The sequence below is a fragment of the Nannobrachium achirus genome (genome assembly GCF_963921795.1).
Source record: "Nannobrachium achirus genome assembly, chromosome: 6".
Classification (NCBI taxonomy): Eukaryota; Metazoa; Chordata; class Actinopteri; order Myctophiformes; family Myctophidae; genus Nannobrachium; species Nannobrachium achirus.
This window is the reverse complement of record NC_137815.1, coordinates 40,757,068-40,778,139: the sequence shown is the minus strand read 5'-3', so window position 1 is coordinate 40,778,139 and position 21,072 is coordinate 40,757,068. Positions and strand designations below refer to the sequence as shown.

At 42.1% G+C, this 21,072-nt stretch overlaps 1 protein-coding gene across 1 annotated transcript in view; it reads left to right on the top strand.

The window, feature by feature from the left end:
- Window positions 1-819: 819 nt before the first annotated feature.
- arhgap9 (Rho GTPase activating protein 9) overlaps window positions 820-21,072 on the top strand; it is a gene marked incomplete at both ends in the record, with an annotated part of 37,625 nt that continues 17,372 nt past the window's right edge. The window contains 8 exons of the mRNA XM_080728226.1: window positions 820-1,047; window positions 1,520-1,718; window positions 2,178-2,575; window positions 7,091-7,354; window positions 12,656-12,745; window positions 16,126-16,191; window positions 19,109-19,216; window positions 20,683-20,781. Coding sequence (XP_080584352.1) covers window positions 820-1,047; window positions 1,520-1,718; window positions 2,178-2,575; window positions 7,091-7,354; window positions 12,656-12,745; window positions 16,126-16,191; window positions 19,109-19,216; window positions 20,683-20,781 — 1,452 coding nt within the window. The remainder of the gene's footprint in view (window positions 1,048-1,519; window positions 1,719-2,177; window positions 2,576-7,090; window positions 7,355-12,655; window positions 12,746-16,125; window positions 16,192-19,108; window positions 19,217-20,682; window positions 20,782-21,072) is intronic.

Below are 21,072 nucleotides of genomic sequence, written 5' to 3'. Positions count from 1 at the left end.
AGTGAAGCCTTTTGTGTGCCCCTTATGTGCCTGAATCAAAGCGAGCTTTATTTTTGGTTTCTTTCATGAACATAAAAAAGTCAGAATGAACAGCTTGCACACGAAATGGCCATGGAGGATTGTTTGTGGGAACAATGAGATTAATTATGTCCTGGGCTATTAAGGGTAATTAGCCTAATTTGTTTCCCCAGAACACAGTTCTGGCTTTGTTTGACTCCATTCTTTACATAATAGGATGGGTTTTGCTACCTTTGAATGAGACAAAAAACAACCACTTCCTCAATCAGGGTCACAACTCAACTGTTTGCATTTAGTTGTTTGCTGCAAAGTAAGGCCTGATTTATACTTGGTTTACATGCCAGTGTTGTTCTGTTCTATTCTATTCTATTCTATTCTATTCTATTCTATTCTGTTCTGTTCTATTCTAAATCTCAATATAACCATAGCCTTTAATATACAGTACAGTACAACTATTTAGGGGTGTATCAGTTCTACTTGCAGCCCTATACAACCAGTATCCCCATCAGTCTCTCTATCTCACTTTACAGTCTCTTTCCCTCCCCCATCTCTCTCTTCCTCCCTCTAATCTTTCTCAATACACATTCACCTCTTCATTTATAGTGACCTGTCCAAAAACATTTCCTCCCCTCCCCCTCTATTGTGCTGTTTTTCCAGAGCATGGCACTGGTCAGGCCTCTGTCGCAGGTGCCTCTTGCCAAACAGACCAGTGAGACCAGCACCACCAGCAGCAGCAACAACAACCATCATCCAGCCACTCCCAGTGAGGGTTGCTGAACAGCCGGGCCAGACTGGGCAGCCATGCTGTCGTCTGGCAACGGGCGTCGCTCCTTGGGCCAACAGCACCCCGGTGCAGCCACTCCGGTGACCACCAGGGGGCCCCCCACTGTGTGCGGGGTGCCCAGTGGTACGGTGGTGCTGGAGGCCCAGTATGACTACAGCTACCGCGGGGCAGACGGGAAGCAGGTCTGCATACGGGAGGGAGAGCGCTTCATCCTCCTGAAGAAGACCAACACCGACTGGTGGCAGGTGCAAAGAAGTTTTTTTTTATTATTTTTTCAGAGTAGCTTAATACATGTATTTCAAATACTAAACGTATTGGTTTCAAAAACCTACACACTTTGTATATGAAGTATACAAAAAGTGGACACAAATTTGAAAAATCTGCCGTCCCATACTGTTGAGTGTTTGTTTGTTTGTGTTCACTCTTGGTTGGCGAAAAGGACAAAAGATTGTACCAGAACTTACCACTGGTGTTGTGGTGTCTTTAGCGGGTCCAAATCACACTCGTACAGAGTGTACCTTGCACCTGCCGGAGAGACCACCAGACTAGTAAGTGACTTCTGGACAATACTAAAATATTTATGTTTGTTCACAAAATATTTCAATAATACATTTTGGCCAAAATATATTTTACACTCCATTTTACAATCTGAATCGAGACCTCAAGCAATGTATCTATCACCCTTGCAACTAATAGCAAAACCATTCCCTCTCACAGGTGCGGAGGATAGGTGCAGCGAGTAAAACCAAGCCAATCTATGTCCCTGCCACGTACGTCACCCAGGTGCTCATCAAGCCAATGCACTCACCACAGCGCCTGGTCATGTCCACCTCCCTGAACGCCAACCTCAGGATACCACCAAGGGTGTCGCTCACTCCCAGCCCCACAGAGCGCAAATACAAGGAACGCAACCATGGTAATATGAGCTTGAGAGAGTGTGTTCGTAAAGTGTGCGATTGCAGTGTGTTTGTGGTATCTGTTGTTACTGTATTTCTCTATATCAGACGGTCTAAATGACTATTTATCAACTTAAATCCAAGCCTCCCTGGGTATGTCAAAATTGGTGAATTTTCTGCAAAAATAGTCAAATACTATATGACCAGATCTTTTTGGAAAGAGGGGGAAAAGGAGGGAACCAAGTATAGACCTCTGGGGGGTTGACCCCAGTCAACATAATATAGGGGTTAAGCGCTATCAAATGTGTAATATGCCGAATAGCTAAAATAGCCCATCTACTACTATGTACTATTTTAGCTATTTTTAAAAACGTTTTGCGTACATGCCCAATATAGGACAAGGTTGAAAGGTTTTAATTTAAACTGTCGCCAGTGTTTTGTGTTGCTTTGTAAAATGCCAAACTCTGCCTTTCCCACAGTGAACAGGTCCTTCTGCCGCTCCATGGAAAACCTCACCTCCAGCAGTGCCTTGCGAGGGATGTACTACAGCAACACCGGCATGGATGGGGGTCACTTCCCCACCCTACCCCTTTCTGGGTCCACCTTCTCTTCTCTTCCCAAATCTGCCACATCCCCCTCTGGCCACCTCTTGGTGTCCAGATCCACCGCATCCCCCGCGGCTCCAAAGACACAGCAGGTGGTCCCCACCATAATCCGAAGTCGAAGCTCCAGTAACCTGCCCGACGAGACCATGCCAGAGAACCCGTACGATGAGGTGAACGACGGGTTCAGCGGGCGTACCTGTCCCAGGATGTCCAAGAAATCGAGCAGCCAGTGGGACATGGCGGACACTTCCCGCAGGATAAACCATCTGCAGGTAATGAGTCAAAGACGCAGATGTACGCAGAAGTGTGCTTTCCGAAGCAGGGTTAGAACAGGGCTTAGGTTTTATGTCCGTTGTCTCAGAGAGAGGTAATTGCACTGATGTCTAAACTACAATAAAGATGTCATCCAGTGTCCAATCTACTTTAGATAACTATTCTGACATTGCTAACGAGTAGGTGTCATACTGTGGTGCTACCCCAATCCTAATGCAGTGTCAAAATGTGTCAACGAAAGAGTAGGGAGACCACTTCCACTGTAGATGTGCTAGTTACATTGTACTGACACATTCTGCCATATAGATTATGTAAAATAACACAAAAATAATAATTGTATTCGTTCAAATAAGTCTAGGATTAGCTTTAACAGGAACGAGGGCTCAAACTGTTTTATTAAAGATACACTGTATTTGATTTAGTATTTATAATTTGATTTATTTAAACTGTAATCTAACCATCCAATCATTTCTGGCGCCAATAAAAAGGAACAGACAGCAGAGAGTTTTTCTTTTGCTCTGTAGTGGAAACCAGACTACTGAGTGGTACTGTGATGATAGGTTTATGTAAGGTGTAAGTCAGTTCATATTATGTTGATAATCCTTCTTTGAGGTGCAACACATTTTTTATCACTGCGATGACATAAGTGTAACTATGTCACCTTAGAAGATGTTATAATGTTTTTACGGCTTGGCTCTGCAAAAGGCTAGCCATCTACACAGATCCTCCTGAGAGGGCCTGTGTGTCTGTCCGTACCAAATCTCTCAAACCACTGAACTGATCAGAGCCAAACTTTGTATGCATGCTTTCAGTAGGCCACCTCCACTTATTTTTTCATGTATGTTGTATTTTGGGGGGAAATAGTTTCCACAATGAACAAGGGTTCATATTTTAGATTTTTATTAGAGAAAAGAAAATGTTAGTTGTTTTTGCACGTTTATCGATTTTGATTTCAGTGGTTGGGGGCATGCGTACAAGTGGCTGAATATGTCTTTTTAGACACAATAAGCCTGCGATTTCTTTATTACTATTTACAGTAACACTACTAGCCCCCAAAAGTCACATCTGCCCTGAAAGTTTGCAGTGTATCTTGGGAATTGTGTGTAAAAAGACATATTTAGCCACTTGTATGCATGCCCCCAGCCACTGAAATCAAAATCATTCAAATCTCTAAAATGATAGAAAGGAGTAAATTAAAACATTTTAACACTCATCTTTTATTTTCTTTAATTAAAATCTAAAATATGAACCCTTGTTGTAAAAAAACAATTTCATAACGGAAGTGAACACCGTCATAGAGTTCTTCATACATCATATACTGTACGTCATAGACGACTGGTGTTATAGATGACCGGTTGGTCATCTACAATCCACTTTATGCACTGAAGCCATATTATGATGCAAGACAGCAGTGCCGCGACTCTCTCTCTCTCTCTCTCTCTCTCTCTCTCTCTCTCTCTCTCTCTCTCTCTCTCTCTCTCTCTCTCTCTCTCGCTCTCTCTCTCTCCGTCTCTCTGTTGCTCTCCCTTTCTCTATGTCTCCAATCCTTGTGTCTCTAAGCCTACAGTAGTAAGCAGGATTATTACAGCCACATCCAGGTCACAAGGCCCCCATTTTCCATGAAGTACTAAAATATTCACATGCATACCCACTTACACAACAACACACACCCACACACTAATGATTTTCCTTGAACTCCATTTCAAGGAAAAAGCCTCTATGAATTCAAATCCATTTAAAATTGTACTCTTTCTGAAACAGAATTACTCTTTTTTTTTGGCTCATACAAGGAAGTTGTTGCAGTATGATGGGTACATTGCACTGAAAATCAGTATTAAGAGACATTTATTAAATTGACTTGTCAGTGAAGGGTAGTGGACTTTCTCAGTCCTGGACTGGTACAGGTTCTGAAGAGACAGCAGGGTGCATTTTCATTCATTCAACCTTTATTTATTTCTCGGGAATACATTGAGGGCAGGCCCTCATTTTCAAGAATGCAGAGATTACAATAAGAACAAGCAACAACAATAATAGTAAAAGTAAGAACAGCAGCAAAACAAGTTATGTTATACAAAACAGATTTTTGAATCGTCCCAAAGAAATCAAGGATTCTAATTTTAAAATGCCTTGTAACTCGTTCCAACTAAAAGGAGCACTAAAACCAAAGGCTGTTTTGCCAAGTTCGGTATAGGCTGTGGGAACTGATGACCTTTTCAGTGGACCATTATGATCTGTTCCAGTTTGTAACTGTCATTGTCACATGCTTTCAGATGCCACCATAAAAGTGTCAGAGGCCGTGCCCCATTAGCTCTTAGTCCCACGAGTGACAGAATGTTTTAGGGATGTTGATGTCAACGGACGTAATTATAATATTTATATTTATATCATATAAACTGCAGGTCGGCCGCCACTCTTAGTTCTTTTTGATCGCTTTTTAAAACACCCTCTGTTTGCGGCTGCCTTTCACACTGTTATTATCGATTTTCCAACATTTAGTCTGAAGTAATCTCTAGTTTATGTGCAGACGCTAGATTGTAGTAAAATAATAATAAGTAGATAATTCATAATTGTCGTATATAGTAGCCTTATCTTATGAATTAACATGCTAAGGTGCCTCATCATTATCAGAAATAAACGAGGAAGCTATAGGGTCTATAGACCCTATATACGGTATTCCTATCTATAGGAAAACCTGTGTGTCGATTATACCAAGGAGGGTTGTGTCGCCAGGAAATGTCAGGAGCTTGACTGACTTGTGGCATGAGTTCCAGTTGTTTGTGTACAGAGAAAAGCCCTTCATAATTCATAATAATGTACCACATAACCAGCAGGCAGCAGCAAAGCAAACTAACACGCCACAGAAAGAATTTCCCCCTTGTGTTCATGCTGTTTTTTGGTAGCTTTACTTCCTCAAGAGATCTTAATCTGTTTTAGTTAGCCGCAGTCTCAACACACACAAGCTCGCACGCACGCGCACACACACACACACACACACACACACACACACACACACACACACACACACACACACATACGGTACGTGTGTAAGTATACACGTACACACGCACACACACACGCGCACACACACACACACACACACACACACACACACACACACACACACACACACACACACACACACACACACACACACACACACACACACACACAGGCATTGATGTATCCTACAACCTATTGGTATTGTTTGAACTGAGACTTGACATTATGTAATAACAGTGTGCGACTGTATGTGTGACTCTATGACCACATCCCCTCACTTAGACTTGCTAATTGCACACGTGCACACACATGCATGTGCACAAACACACACACAAACGCCCGTGTACGCATGTTCGCACACCCACACACAGACGTCATTATCTGATTGACTGTCTGTGACTTACATAAGTGAGATCAACTCCGCCATGGCATGCAGTCAGTCAGTTATATCTCAGCTATGTTTCATGGAAAGATGATGTTACATTATTATACAATAAATATTTATCCCTTCAGTTTATCTCATCTCATCTCACGTGCCACCCCCCCCCCCCCCCCCCCACCCACTCCATAGCTGCTGATTTAGGCCCCTCAATCCGCTTGAGCATGTAGCTCTCTATAAGCTGTGTGACTTTAATCCAGCCATGTAGTGGGAGGTGGTGGGGTCTGGATGGGTTCTCTCATTGTGTTCCACTGCTAGATGATTTCACGGGTTTTCTCTGATTACGTTGGTTAAAACGTCATCCTCTGCTGTTGACTGCACCAGTTGTGTGACCGCAACATGTTATGTGCATACATGACCCGGCACGCACACACACGAACGCATGTACGTACGCGCACACACACACATGCACACACACACACACACACACAGACACACGCACACGCACACACATGCACACACATGCATGTATTATTAATACTCCACACTTGGCTCAACATGTGCACTTGCACCATGGCTTATTTCAAGAACATACAGATACTGTATAGTATACTACACAACATACAATGAGTGCTGTAAATATCACACACACACACACACACACACACACACACACACACACACACACACACACACACACACACACACACACACACACACACAGAGCGGTGAAGTTATAGGTAAAAATGCGAATTGGCCTGCTATAGCGACATCATGAGGCCGATTTGAAAAATGGCACATGGCATGTCTTCCTCGGGAAGGTACCTAACAACAGTTAAATGCAGAGGTAAAAAAACTTTGAAGGCGGTTTTAAAAGAGGAGAGGATGGGGGCTTTTTTGATGTGGGTTGGGACTGGGAGTTCAGTTCCATAGAGAGTGCATGGCACTGAACTTTGGTGAACTGTGTTGTTGTACTTCTGCTGCACTGTATATATTACAAACAGTCCAACCCCAATGCCCTTCTACTCCTGTGCACATCTTTTTTCATTCTCTTCCTTGTCTTATGCTGCTCACTTCTCCATTCCTCCTCCCCATCTCGCCTGTTGGTCTTCCTGCCTCTTCTCTGTGAATAAAGGTCCCGATAGAGTCGTTGGGAGTCGTCTCCCAGCTGTCCTGGCAGGACTCTCCTCTGTACACTGACGTCCAGCAGTCAGTGAAGAGACTGTCCCAACCGGAGCCCCCCAGCCCGGCCCCAGGACAGAAGCCGTGCCAGGTGATGGACCTATGGGAGCAGTACTCTGATCTGGCCACGGGGAGATGCTACTATGTCAACAGCTTCACCAAGGAAAGGTCCTGGAAACCCCCACGCCGTGCTGCCCGAGCACGGGCATCCAGCAAGGTGCAGTACAAGAACTGGAATGCAATAATACAGTGGTTCTCAACCTTTTCAGGCCGCGACCCCCAAAATAATCACATTTTAACTGGGGACCCCCCACCCTGACGAGCACTAAGAGTTGAGGAATTACATTTTGTATAACATGGTTCTACTGTGAAAATAGTTGCGAGGCGTTGTGAGCATGTAGATCGGCTATTTTCACAATTTCAGCCTCTAATATTTGACAATTTGACCAATATATAATTTGTCATTGTAGATGTATTAAAAAGTCCTTAAATTGACTCATTTTGGGTTGCTTTTTTATGGGCAAAAATACATGGTAGCACTTTATAATGAAGTACCTCAATAAAGGCTAATTAACAGCTAATAAGGCACTTATTGACAATTAATTAACAGCTAATAAGGCACATTAACAATTAATTAACTCTTATTCAAACATTATTAAACCGTAATTAACGAGTTAATTATAATGAATTAACAACTAATTAAATTTTTATTATAACAGTATAAACAACAACAAGTCATTAATTAAGCCTTTATTAACACTTTATTAGGCAATTTAAAGCCACCTATTCTAAAGTGGGAACACATCGGGTATACCCGCCACTCTGACATGTCTCCTTTCCGACATGTCAGAGTGGCGGGTGTACCCGTTGTGTTCCCACTTTAGAATAGGTGGCTTTAAATTGCCTAATAAAGTGTCAATAAAGGCTTAATTAATTGTTTATACTGTTATAATAAAGATTTTATTAAGGATTTGTTAGTGTTAATTGATCTCATAATAAGTGCATAGTAAAGGGTTTATAAATGCACTATTAGGACTTAATGTGCCTTATTAGCTGTTAATTCATTGTTAATAAGTGCCTTATTAGCTGTTAATTAGCCTTTATTGAGGTACTTCATTATAAAGTGCTACCCAAATATCTTCCCAAAAACTTTTCAGAAATGTTCAAATACAACCCACCCCCCTTTTCGTTTGGGTTGGGTTTATTTTGCTGTCTAAGGGAGACAGCAAATTTCTCCTTAGGGTCCCAAGCTGAAAAGGTTTGGGAAACCCCTGCATGCAATAGTTTTTCCAAGCCCGGTACTCCTGAATAAAGCAGAAGAGGCATTTTTCCATCTCAAGAGGGAGCTAGACCCAAGCAAGTATTTTCTTAAGATTATGTGGAGGCTATCTTCATTTAGAAAGACTGTAAGCTTGCTTAGGGTAGAGAGATAGTTTAGTCCAAAGTATTTTACAGCAGTGGGTAACATTTTAGAATAACTACAGTAGGCCAGTAGGCCTTAAAAATTGCAGATCAGTCTTTGAGAAACTGTTATCCAGTCATGAACCCTAGTGTCCCTACTCCCTTTTCTGGGCATGTTATAATAGAAGAACATTTAGCAAAAATGGCAAATCTATAAGCTCACAATGCGTTCCATGTGATACGTTGTGAGCTTATAGATCAGCTATTTTTGGCAAAGACATTTGTGTTGTAGAGAGAAAAAAGAATGGTGCCAAGTATAGAGCCCCTGGGGACTCCGGTCAACTAATTGCATAGTAATTAATTAAGTGGTTAATGAGTTACTGTTTACATTACTTATAAAAAGTTAATAGATTGTGAAGACGTGATTAGTAAAGTACTTTCTAATGAGTCATTCGTTAAAAGTTGATTCTAGTCTGATTGAGTCAATCGTGTTTATTATTCCTTAAATGCTGTACTTTGTGATCACTGGCGATAATTTAATTATCACCATTTCCGTGTAGGCTGTCCCAGCTCCTTATGATGGTGGTCTGTAATAGCCTTCTGTAACTCGGCTCTGCTGGTCCATAGCTTTCCACAGAATAGATCGCCATCCTGTGAAACAAAGTGAGAGATAGAGAAGGAGAGGGGAAAAGAGGGAGAGAGAGAGAGAGAGAGAGATAACCATGACCAATGCTGGGTACTGACACCTGGACCTTTAGGATTTTAACAATTCCCTCCTTAATGGTTCTCTATAATGATGGGGTTCCAAATGGACCCTTACAGGCTGTAACTCTGAGAGTTATGATGGTCCTTGAAATTAAACAGTTTGAGATCCACCGTTATTGTAATTGTATAGCACAAGTGAAGTCCTGGCACATACTGTACTGTACCAGCTCTGACAGTGTGATAAACCTGTTTCAGAACCGGTTCGAACTGTGATGGAACCGATTCCGGTTCCTCAATGTTGGATCCCGTTCCTCCAGTTCCGCATCCCAACCGTGTTGATGGATGCATGGCGAAGCCACTAGATGAGGCTGCAGGTGTAGGGAGGATGTATGGCTGGAGCAGGTGGTTGACTAGAGAGGAGGGCTCTGGTGTTGTCTTTTTCAACACTGATGATGATGCTGGTAGAATAGTAGGAGGAGTTGTCAGCAGAGAGGGTTTACTGTGGGCAGGGTGATGGCTGATTTAAGCAAACTAATCAATCTCTCAAGACAGATTCTGCTAACAGAATATGTCAGAATCTGTCAGCACCACTGCCCTAAAGATGTAGTGTGGTTGTTAGCTAGAATAAACACAGAAGCACCCGGAAGGAAGGCGTGCACGTTTTTGCCAACGAACCTGAACACAACGGTGGGGGCGCCGCGTGGGGGGCTGCAAGGGAAAGGAACGCTTGTTTTTTGTGATGACAACGGAGGCATGCCGTCTTAGGCGACCATGAGCCACTTGAGACACCGCCGAGCGAGCAGTAGCGAGCGAGTCGCTGTCTGGCGCGTTGCGACGGTTGCATGAGCCGACTCAGCGCCGTTACTGAGTTATGTGCCGTTATGGACAGAATAGTAAATCTTCGTCCCCCCGACTTTCGGCACCTCTAAGTGAACACAGCAAAGCCCACCACTGGCCCACACCGTTGTTATTAGGTTTTTTGGTAAACGCCAGGTCGCGAAGGAAGTGGACTAAGGTAGGGGAGGAACCAAACCGAATTCCTGTTTCTACACAAGAATGGAGGTGGTGCCCCCAGAGGCACTTTAAATATCTTTATTCCTGATAGACAAGTATAACAAGCCAGAGCAGTTAAGATTTTTCTTTGCTTTGCTGCCATTTCTCCCCTTTCCCATCCCACATTATTCTCGGTGTCTTACTGTATGTACTTTGAGTTCCCACTTCCCAGACTGAAGCAAACACACACAACACATTGGAATTGTGTGTGTTGGACTGACTACACACCTGTTTTGCATCGAGGGATTCTCAGGGTAGGGTTATGACTTCAAATCAATAGCATCATGTCAAACTTTTGCTTCGATTAAGATTAATGAACAGATTTATTTATACGTAAATAGTGAAAGTAGCATATTTACAGTATAAACTCTATTGAGCTTGTATGTCAGCTATTTATACGGTTTTCTTTACAGCACCATTTTACAACGAAGTATAAATACAGGGTTAAGTGGTTACTCAGACTAATTGATTTACTGAATTTATTATAAAATATGTTTTTACATAGATTTGTTGATATATAAGAGATACAAAAAACTGCTTCTCGATTATTTGATTAACCTACCTACATGAGCAAGATTACCGGTACGTCTGTTATTGTTTCTAAATATTGGTTTCGATATATTCTCGGTTAGGGTTAGCTCTAACACCCAACCCTAACCCTAGCTCCAACTCACAACCCTAACCCTAGCTCCAGCTCCAACTCCAACTCACAACCCTAACCCTAGCTCCAACAAACAACCCTAACCCTAGCTCCAGCTCTAACACACAACCCTAACCCTAGCTCCAACTCACAGCCCTGGCCTGGCCTAACTCAGGGAGGGCCTCTGTCTGGACAGAACAGTGCATCTGCTCTCCAAGTAATAGTTTGTTCCAACCTGTATGCTGATAGAGTTACTACTTCAACTTAATACCACAGCATGATTCTGTATCCACACTGGACAATAAAGACCTTATTACTTCAAGAACCTGCTGTCCACCACCACCACCACCACCACTGAGTCTGTACTATTATTGCTATTCTTTTATTCCATTCTTCTTCAAGCATACAAAGAGTCAGAGATAGGCAGTGGGTTAAAACATGGATCAGTATTGGTCCTATAAAGGTGCGTTCAAATCTGGATAGTTCAAGCGGCGCGATTACACACAAAGTCAATGCAAAGACGAGACAATGCGCGACCGGGCTATATGTCACTCTGTCTGCAAATGTTTTCACCAGAAGGTTTCTGAAACAAGTTAAGTGAATCAGAGCTGTCACATCTAACCAGTAGAGGTCAGCAGCAACAAGTACAACTACAGTGAATGGCTAAAGTGGGAGAAAAGATTGGAAAAATATGAAAATAATTGATAAAAAGCTGAAATACAGCCGCATGGCTAAACTATGCACCTATATCTTGCCTTGCTTATGTAATTGAGTTGTGGACTGGGTTAGGTTTGATTTGTACTTGGTTGCAAGCCGGTGTCGTACACTGAAAATAGCCGATCTACAAGCTCACAGCACAATCAGTGTGCATCACCGGTCCGCAATCATCATCAGGGGTAGGCAACCTTGGCACATTGGCACAGGGGAGGGTGACCACTGGCACACTGACAGAATTGTGAGAGAGAGGATTTATATTTTGAAAATAAAATATTGTTTTAAACATGGTCAATTAAAAAAAAGTCACCTAAATTAGATCCTGCACATCATTTTGCATTGATTAAAACTCTGAACTTTGACTGGGGAGGGAGTCGGGGAGATAGGTGGGTTACTTCCCTATGGTTATTGCTCTGAGTCTAATGATGGTTATAACAATGTCCTGACAATCAAAATATGTCAGAATTTATGGTGTGTCATTAAAATGTATGTTGACATGGCACACTGACTATCTAGAAAATAAAAACATGGCACTTCATTTCAAAAAGTTTGCTGACCCCTGGTATACATATTAGTGCAGGTGGAGATTCATACTTGGGTTTGAATGTAGTTGGTCTCACCCTGGCCCACTGGTTTGGCCTTTAGCATTATACTGAAATTAACCCATGGAAATACAGTGTGCCTAGTTGTGGTATTTAATACATGCTAGTGATGAATCAGACATCTTATGTATGGGATTATAAATTAATCCAGTAATCCACCCAACTGACTGGTATCCAGTCTAGCACTACTAGAGGAAAGGTCATGAGGTCATTCAGTGGTTGGGGTTATTGCTCCAGGGAGTATGAATGGTCTCAATTTAAGAAAATTCAGACATTGTTTCTCTTGCTAAATCTTGCGACACTGATCCTGACATGTTTTTTTTCCTCCTATAATTCCCTGCCTAAAAATAGAGACGCCAGGTTGAAGGTTTTGATGGTCTGTGTTTTCCTGTCTCTCCTCTAGGCCAGTGAATTGCAACCACAAACACTGCCCAGGGAAACCAGCCATCTATCACTACCACTCTCTGGGAGCCACAACGGCACCATGCACAGGGTATGTATAGACTATGGCACTATGGCAGTATACAGCAGTGGTCCTCAAACTTTTCAGGCCGCGACCCCCAAAATAATTATATTTTAACTGGGGACCCCCCCCCCCCCCACCACGCACGCACGCACGCACGCACGCACGCACGCACGCACGCACGCACGCACACACACACACACACACACACACACACACACACACACACACACACACACACACACACACCAGGCCCATCAGACAGGGTTCAGAGATTGCCCTGAGCACCATATAATCTGGAACATAGTTCCAGATTAGAGGCGGGAGTGAGACTGAGCTGGGGCAAAAATAAAAAGGGGATTAGATCCTTCTGGTCGCCCTGTAATTTACTGACCCACGGCACCCCTTCTCAGATCACTGAATAAGGTGCTGTATTACCTCTTTTTTTTATACTTTATTAAAGTCATTCAACATGTAACATATCTTCCAACAAATTCACTGTCATTATTCATATTTTTCTGTTACATGTCATGGCCCTGTATGGACATCTTGACTTTTTTTTTTCTTCTTTTTTTTTAAGTGCAAAAACCCATCACCTACACAACAACAAAATAAACTACTATACAGAGAACAAAAAATAAAATAAGAAAATAAGATAAAAAATAATAAGATGTATTACCTCTTGATCTAATGCAGATGAACAGGAGCTCTTTGGGGCAGTATGAAAGGCTCAGATTCCTCATTGTATGACCAGATATAACAAACACATTCTTGTAGACCAATGGTTCCCAAACGTTGTGCCGAGGCACACTGGTCTGCTGTGAGACACGAGGTGGTGTGTCTTTTGTGACAGCCACACATTATTATGCCAATATAGTTAACAAAATATCTGCTGATGCACACACTTCATACACATCATCTGTGTTGTTTCCCGGAGTCACTGGGTATTTCAGTCTTGCAACAGACCCGACCGAGGCTGATCATATATCTGTACTTTGTGTGCAGCTATTTCCCAATACAACTCATTCATGCCAATCAATCAATGATACTGTAGCATTACATGTGTCACACACACATGGGTCACATACTCACATTTATGTAATGTGTCTCAGTTTTTACTGCAGAACTTGTTGCAAATTCTGTCATTGCCAATTCCCCATGTGTACTGGACCCATGTCACTGCCAATCCCCCCAGTGCTGGCCAGGGTAGGGAGGAGAACTGGAGACTACTGTACCATGTGCCTGCTCCAATACACATGGAGTCACCAGCTGCATTTTTTCACCTTACAGTGAAAAGTTTCATAGGGAGAACGTATTGTGCATGGGGTAGGTTCACTCACTCTCTGACACAGATCCCCTCTTCGCTGAACAGATGCCCAAATCAACCAACAGGGGTCGCTAGTACAGTGACAAGGACAAGGATATGAGATCCCTCACTAGCATCCCATCCACAAACACTGTCCACTGTGTCAATTCCCGCCATAGGCTGGGAATTGAGCACTGTTATCCGTGATGGTGGCCGAGTGACTTACTTCTGTGCCACCCCGGACTACCCCAACCTTTCTATTTTGAGCTATTATAAGGACATGATATGACATAACACAGAGAACGATAGCATTCAGGTTTAAAAGCAATGAAGTTGCCCTTTAACTTAGGCCTATATCTTACATTTAATAGATATCAGCATGTACATTTACCACTTGAGCCTCTTGATATAAAATGATGCATTTAGTATATAGCGCCTTTCTCCAAAGTGTTTGACATCACATTCACCAATTTACTCACACATTCAAACACAGACGGCAGAGGAAACCATGCAAAGTTCTGTGGTGGATCTGGGGTTAGGTGTCTTGCTCAAGGACACATCGACATGCACCCAGGAGGAGCCGGGGGGCGGAGCAAGAAACCACAATTCCAAGGTGGCCAGCATTATACCTTCTGAGCGTGATGCCCCATATACTTTGTTGAGCCAATTAATAGCAATAATAGCCAAATTACAAGCTCACAACACGTCACATATTTTTGCTAGTTTAATTTTTTTCTTTTACAATTTTCGACAATTATCAAATTATCTCCTATAATGATGATATACCCAAAATACGGATGCCAATTTCACAATTATTAATTCCTCGCCATTTGCAAACAAGGATGCAGCTGTATGCACCCTTAAACCAAAAGTCTACAGTAAAGTAGTTTGACTATAATCGCAATAGAATGCATGCAAGTTAATTTCATAATTTGGCTGGTCACAACTTCCTGGTTTTGTGACAATGATGGTAGGTGCTGATAGAGCCAACTTCCCTCTAGAATGGGGAAGTACGTTAGCTGTGCACGCAGAGAGCTTACAGAGAGATGGAAGGAACACACAGACTTTCAGATGACTCAAAGCTACAGAGGACTTTTACCCAGCAGAATATCAACCACGTTCAGTCAGTTTTTTTGGCTTGGATTTTACAACGCTGGTGAATAAACGATGATGGGCCCCACTGCTGTAAGTTTCTACTTTGTTGGGAATGTCTGATGTCTTCACATTTTTTAAGAATATTACCAGTATGCTTGAACTGACTGCTGGCACGTTTTTACATGGGCTTGTCACTGTCATATAGTATTATCAATTTTCATAGTGATTCTCACTATGAGCTGACTTGACTGTTCGATCACTCAAACATAACGTATTGGATGCATCTGAACGAGCAATTAATTAGCCAGAAATGACATGCACATGATGACATCATCCATGTTTCACATTTACTGAGCAATGAGAAACTATAGCATTCAGTGGGAACTGTTACATTTTCATTCAGCATCAATAGATGAGATGGCCTGTGTTTGTCAGTGGTCCCCATGTACTGTGTGGGGGAGGTACATTAACCAACATTTTCCTCCCCAGAATAAACCCATCTGAGCTGGCAGAATGTAGAGTAGTCTGGGTGCATGTTTATCGGGGTGGGTGTATGGCCGGGCAGATAGGGCTTTTTCGGATGTTACTGTGGGTGTTGGCCCAGTCCCTGTGGTTGATCTTTACTCAGCACACTTCTCTGCATCCTGTTTTGATATTTGCATTTCACAGTCACCATCCAGACTGCTCCGATTGGTGATGATAACAATAATAATCTAAAAAAGAAAATCTCTGTTAAGTTGCTTTCTACTCGCATAGAACGGCAGTTGCCACGAGAAGAGGTGCATTGTCACGGTGATACGCAAGTCTTTCAACATTCTGTGGATTTAATAGAGACATGAAGGGGATTAGAATCTAGTGATGAGGAAATTGTTTCCTCTCCTGCCATTGTATGTCTCGTTCTCACATTCTTTGTGTCTTTGTCTTTCTGTGGGTCTCTCTCTGTCTGCCTGTCTCTCTGTCTGTCTATCTCTGTCTCTCTATGTCCCTCTCTGTCTCTGACCCTTTGCAGCTGTCTCCTGATTTCCTCATTGGAAGCCATTCAAGGAATGTTGACAGTGGGTGGCAGACGAACCAGGTGAGAAACTGAGAATCCCTCTCTCTACAGTATGCCACACAGTTTTTACAGTATCTACACATACTGTAACCACTCCAATCCTACAGTCATTTGGGTGATAATAGGCTAACATTTTTGCCGATCTACAAGCTCACAACGCGGTGGGTCGCGACGAGTTGTGTTCACCTATTCTCGCGCATTCGAATGTTTGCCTATTATGAGTTATGACATGCCCAGAATAGGAGGGATGCTAGGGTTCAGGTGGTTGAAGAAAATACAAAAACACTTCTCTGAGGTGAGCACTCTGTATGACCTTCAGTATCACTTCTTGATGTCCGTTTGTTTGTGGTGCACTGCAGAACAAGGAAAAGCTTTTTCTACAGTTGCAGTTGTTGTCGCTCTGGATAACAGATTCTTCTGAACTGTGATAGCTTCAGCATTAAGTCATCTCTGAGAGTATACAAGTAGAACCAATAGGACCCTTACGGGTCCATTTGGTCACACTGTGCTCTCTGGTTAATGATAATTACACTCACAGTGGACTTGGCCTGCCTATACTTTATTGTAACTGTCTGTCTCCTCTCTTCCTCATATGATATTGTTTATTTGTTTGATGATGTAAATTATCCTAGAGATAATTGCTTTACCTCGCCCATCCTTGCATACCTTTAGGGAAGAGCAACATTTTTTTTTTTGCTGGAGGGCAATTTCCTAATTAGTGTCTAACTATCTAACTCGATGTTAGATCTGCTCTGCATTACTGTAACATGTTTTAAAGCAAGGACAGCACATAGACTGTGAGATCAGCGTGTATGCCAGTGTTGAGGTGGTGAAATAGCAACTCATGGTGCAAGGTAAAGGTGCTTGTCCAGGCAGTTGTTACTGCAACATGTTGCATCACAGACAGTGGGGTGCGGGTGTAGTTTGTTGTAAAGCCCTTTTAACAGCCTCCTCTTAGAACCCATTAAGAGCTTATGTCAATTCTACAAATGCCTTCTAAACCAGTAGTTACACTTTCAAGATGTTTTAATGTTTTTTGAGCGGTGCCTACTGCTCCAACATTTGACCGAGTGTGTCTGTCCAGTGTCCACATGTCTGTCGACTCAATATGTATCAGTACAGCCTAACGGCTGATGCATACTCCACTTTTAGAGATTAATTTATTTCGTTCCGACTCTGTCTAAACCACTATATGACGTCATTCAGCGGTTCGGGGGCGGATACCATCATTAATTTGTCTACTCGGTGCTGCCGACTGTGCCGAGATTGTGTGACTCCCTGAACCGAATTGAACCAAATTGAAGTGACGTGCTGTGAGCTTGTATGTCTGCTATTTTTGAATAGCCAACGTTGAAAATCTAAAATGACACAGCTGCTTTGCCGGTTTTAAAAGGTTAACGAAGGAGCAGATTTGGCACTTAATGCTAATCCTCCTGGCATGAAACATTAGGAGGGGTATTTATTGAAAGTAGGTTACAGGGATTTGGAAACGCACTATATCATGTCCTGTGAATGTGTCGTAGGGACGACGGATGAAATTCTGCGTGCATATTGTGCATGGCATAATGTGCGTTTGCATGCTTGCATGTACGTACATAGGCAGTACGTGCACCTGTGCCGACCTGTTTCTCTACAAATCAACCGTTACTGGGAATTGGAGCACAATGATTTTAACTTCACAACAGAAGAGCAGCTTCTACTGCAGTATGTCAACAGCCTATCAAGCATGGCAAAACAGTCCATCTTTTTAGAACATTTAGCAAAAATAGCAGGTTGTGAGCTTGTAGATCGGCTATTTTTGAGAAAGAGATTTGTGTAGTAGAGAGAAAAGGGAAGGGACTAAATGTAGACCCCTATGGGAGCACACACATAACTGGGATGGGTGTTTTATTTGGAGTTGAGACTGCTTGGTCCTGAGACACCTGTTGAATATTGTTCTGGTCTTTCTTAAGACTGTTTTCGTTCCTCAATGTAATCTTATTTTTTAAATGCATGTTATGGTTAGAAATATATCTATTTTTGTTGCTTTTCCACTATTCTTTATATTCATGTGAATGAAATGAAAACAAGCTGAACGTGACAATAATCTGTATCTGTCCACTCATGTCGAAGGATATGCATGCATTGCATGATGGCATGCCAGTTCAGTGACGTGACAGTGCCACACAGTGGCGTCACCTCATGTTATTAGATTTCACAATTCCTTCATAATGTACATCGCTTTTATAGAGCGAGTAGAGTAGTACTGTTGCTGCTCCAATGCAATATTCATTTTGTGAAACTGTAGTGAAGCAAGAGCCAGAATCAAACTGTTGGTGGAATCAGGGCTACTATAGCCATGCTCGAGGCTAATATATATGTTATCACGTGACTAGTTTTGCAAGTGTTGCATGGCAAAAAATTACATATTCTGTTCTGGTGCGTAGTGAGGGACAACCATAGTTAATCATGTCACCCACTACTACAGGCTGGCTGTAGAGGAAATGAGAGAAAGAAAAAAGACACTTCAGAAATTCATGCTGAATCTGTGACTCATAGTCATAGTGCAGCAGAAGACCATGGCAATACAGTAGTGGAACATATTTCCGTGTTGATGAACATTCGTTTCATCCTTGAAAAATAATAAAGGACATTTAATCTTATAACCACATGAAACCTAGCATCCTCACAACACTGCAACGCAACTCTTTGTGAGCTTGTAGATCTGCTGTTTTTGCAGAATTTATTTGATTTAGGGGGGAAAAGGGGCCTAGTGTACACCCCTGGGGGATTCTAGTCAATTAAATAATTCAGGTTTATATTAAACCAGAAATAAAACAAGATGCATCAGCTCTCTAATCTATAGTGCACACATTATATCTAGTGCACTGTAAATGTTTGTCCCTAACCTTTGACAGCTGACCCTAATGTTTGACTGTGATGTTTTACGCTTGCACAGAGCATGATGCGTGCTGTATCTTCTGACACACTGAACGACGGCCAGCACTGTGGCAACAGGCAGCAACTCAGCCACTCCCAATCCATGTTCCTGCCTGGGAATGGCAAGGTACAGTATATATACACTATATAATTGCATAAACAAATACAGTATATGCAGCTGCATACATTTTTATCACTATTCATAAAGCTATTCATTCATAAAAATAGTGTAAAAATAGTGTATGGGGTGGTTATTTCTCAGGAGGTAGAGCGGGTCGTCCAATGATCCGTTTGCATTGTATATTGCGGTTCGAATCTCGGCTCCTCCTGCCCACCCACCGAAGTGTCCTTGGACAAGTCACTGAACCCCACATTGTCTCCCATGAGTCTGTCAGTGTTAGCTGTGAGAAGTGAGGGCGCTGGTGTCGACTGTTTCAAAGATAAACCTAACTTATAGGAAATAGAAGGGTACATGAACATTTAGTCACTTTATTCTATAATAACACAAACAAACACAATGGGATTGATCCATCACCATAGTTGTCTTTAATCACTCACACAGATGATGATGGTCCTATGTACTTTGCTATTGTTTCCACCCATTGTGAGAATAAGGCAGGCAAAGTTCGCTCGACTCTTGTTGTCTACACACCCTCCCCAAGACAAACAGGAGGTGTTTAGCAGTGACTGTCACTTTACACAAGGGGGAATTTGAATTGGCATTACAACTACTTTGGGGGGAAAATGAAAAAGATTTAAAAAAACACATTTTATGAAGAAAACTAGTGTCTGTTACAGTATATCTAGTAGTTAAACATGTCCTTGATTATTTGTATCAACTGTATATTTCAACTGTTAGCCAGCATCTATCAAATGTTTATTTCACTCAACAGTACCTTTCAACTGTTAGCCAGTGTCTTATCAAAAGCTCATTTCACTCATCGATGTCTTTCAGCTGGTCGCCAGTATCTTTCAACTTTTAGCATGTGTCTATAAACTGTTTATTTCACTCAACAGTGTCTTTCAACTATTTCCTTTTGCTCAGCAATAGTGTTTTCAATGGTTAGCTAGCCTAGAACTCTTCATTATTTCCCTTGACGTGTGCACATATCACACGCGCACGCACATGCACACATGCACACACACGCAATGGTGGAAAGTAACCAAGTACATTTATTCAAGTACTGTACTTAAGTACACTTTTTAGGTATTTTTTACTTTACTTGAGTATTTCCAATTTCCAATACTTTTACTTCCACTCCACTACATCTCAGAGGCAAATATTGTATTTTTTACAACACTACAATTATTTGAAAATGTATTTGAAAATTTGAGTTACTAGTTACTTTGGCTAGCGATTCCTTTTGCCTTGGATCCTTCTCATTCTTGACAGTTTGTTCATGTGCCTGATTGTGCGTTCAGCTCTATATATACTTTGGCTATTTGAAAATAGCCGTTCTACAAGCTCACAATGCGTCGCAATGCAACGCATTGTGAGTTTATAGATCTTCTATTTTGTAAAGATTTGTATTCCTTTTCAAACATTTGTATTGCATGTTGCATGTATCCTAAATGAGTGTGTTGTACATGCAGCTGGTCCAGCAGTGCAGGGACTGCTCCTATGTGACGGACATCATAGTGGAGCCTCCTTCTCCTGCTCACAGCTCCCCAGACAGTGAGGGCTGCACACCGGTGAGACTCTGCCTCTACCTGCTGCTGTTTCATTGCATTTTACTGTCAATAGAGTGAGAGATAATGTATAGCCTACAATACATCAGTGGTTCCCAAATGTTCAAGGACCCCAACATTGATTTGGGGGTCCAACCATGACATTGATGTATTTGGCCGTGGATCCCCATCTGAACATGTTTTGTGCCAGCGACCACCAGAAGAGAACATTAGTGTTTTCAAAATATTCAAAATGTTCAGATACTTTCAAGAGTTTATATTATTTTTTCAAAAATAGCAAATGTATAAGCTTGC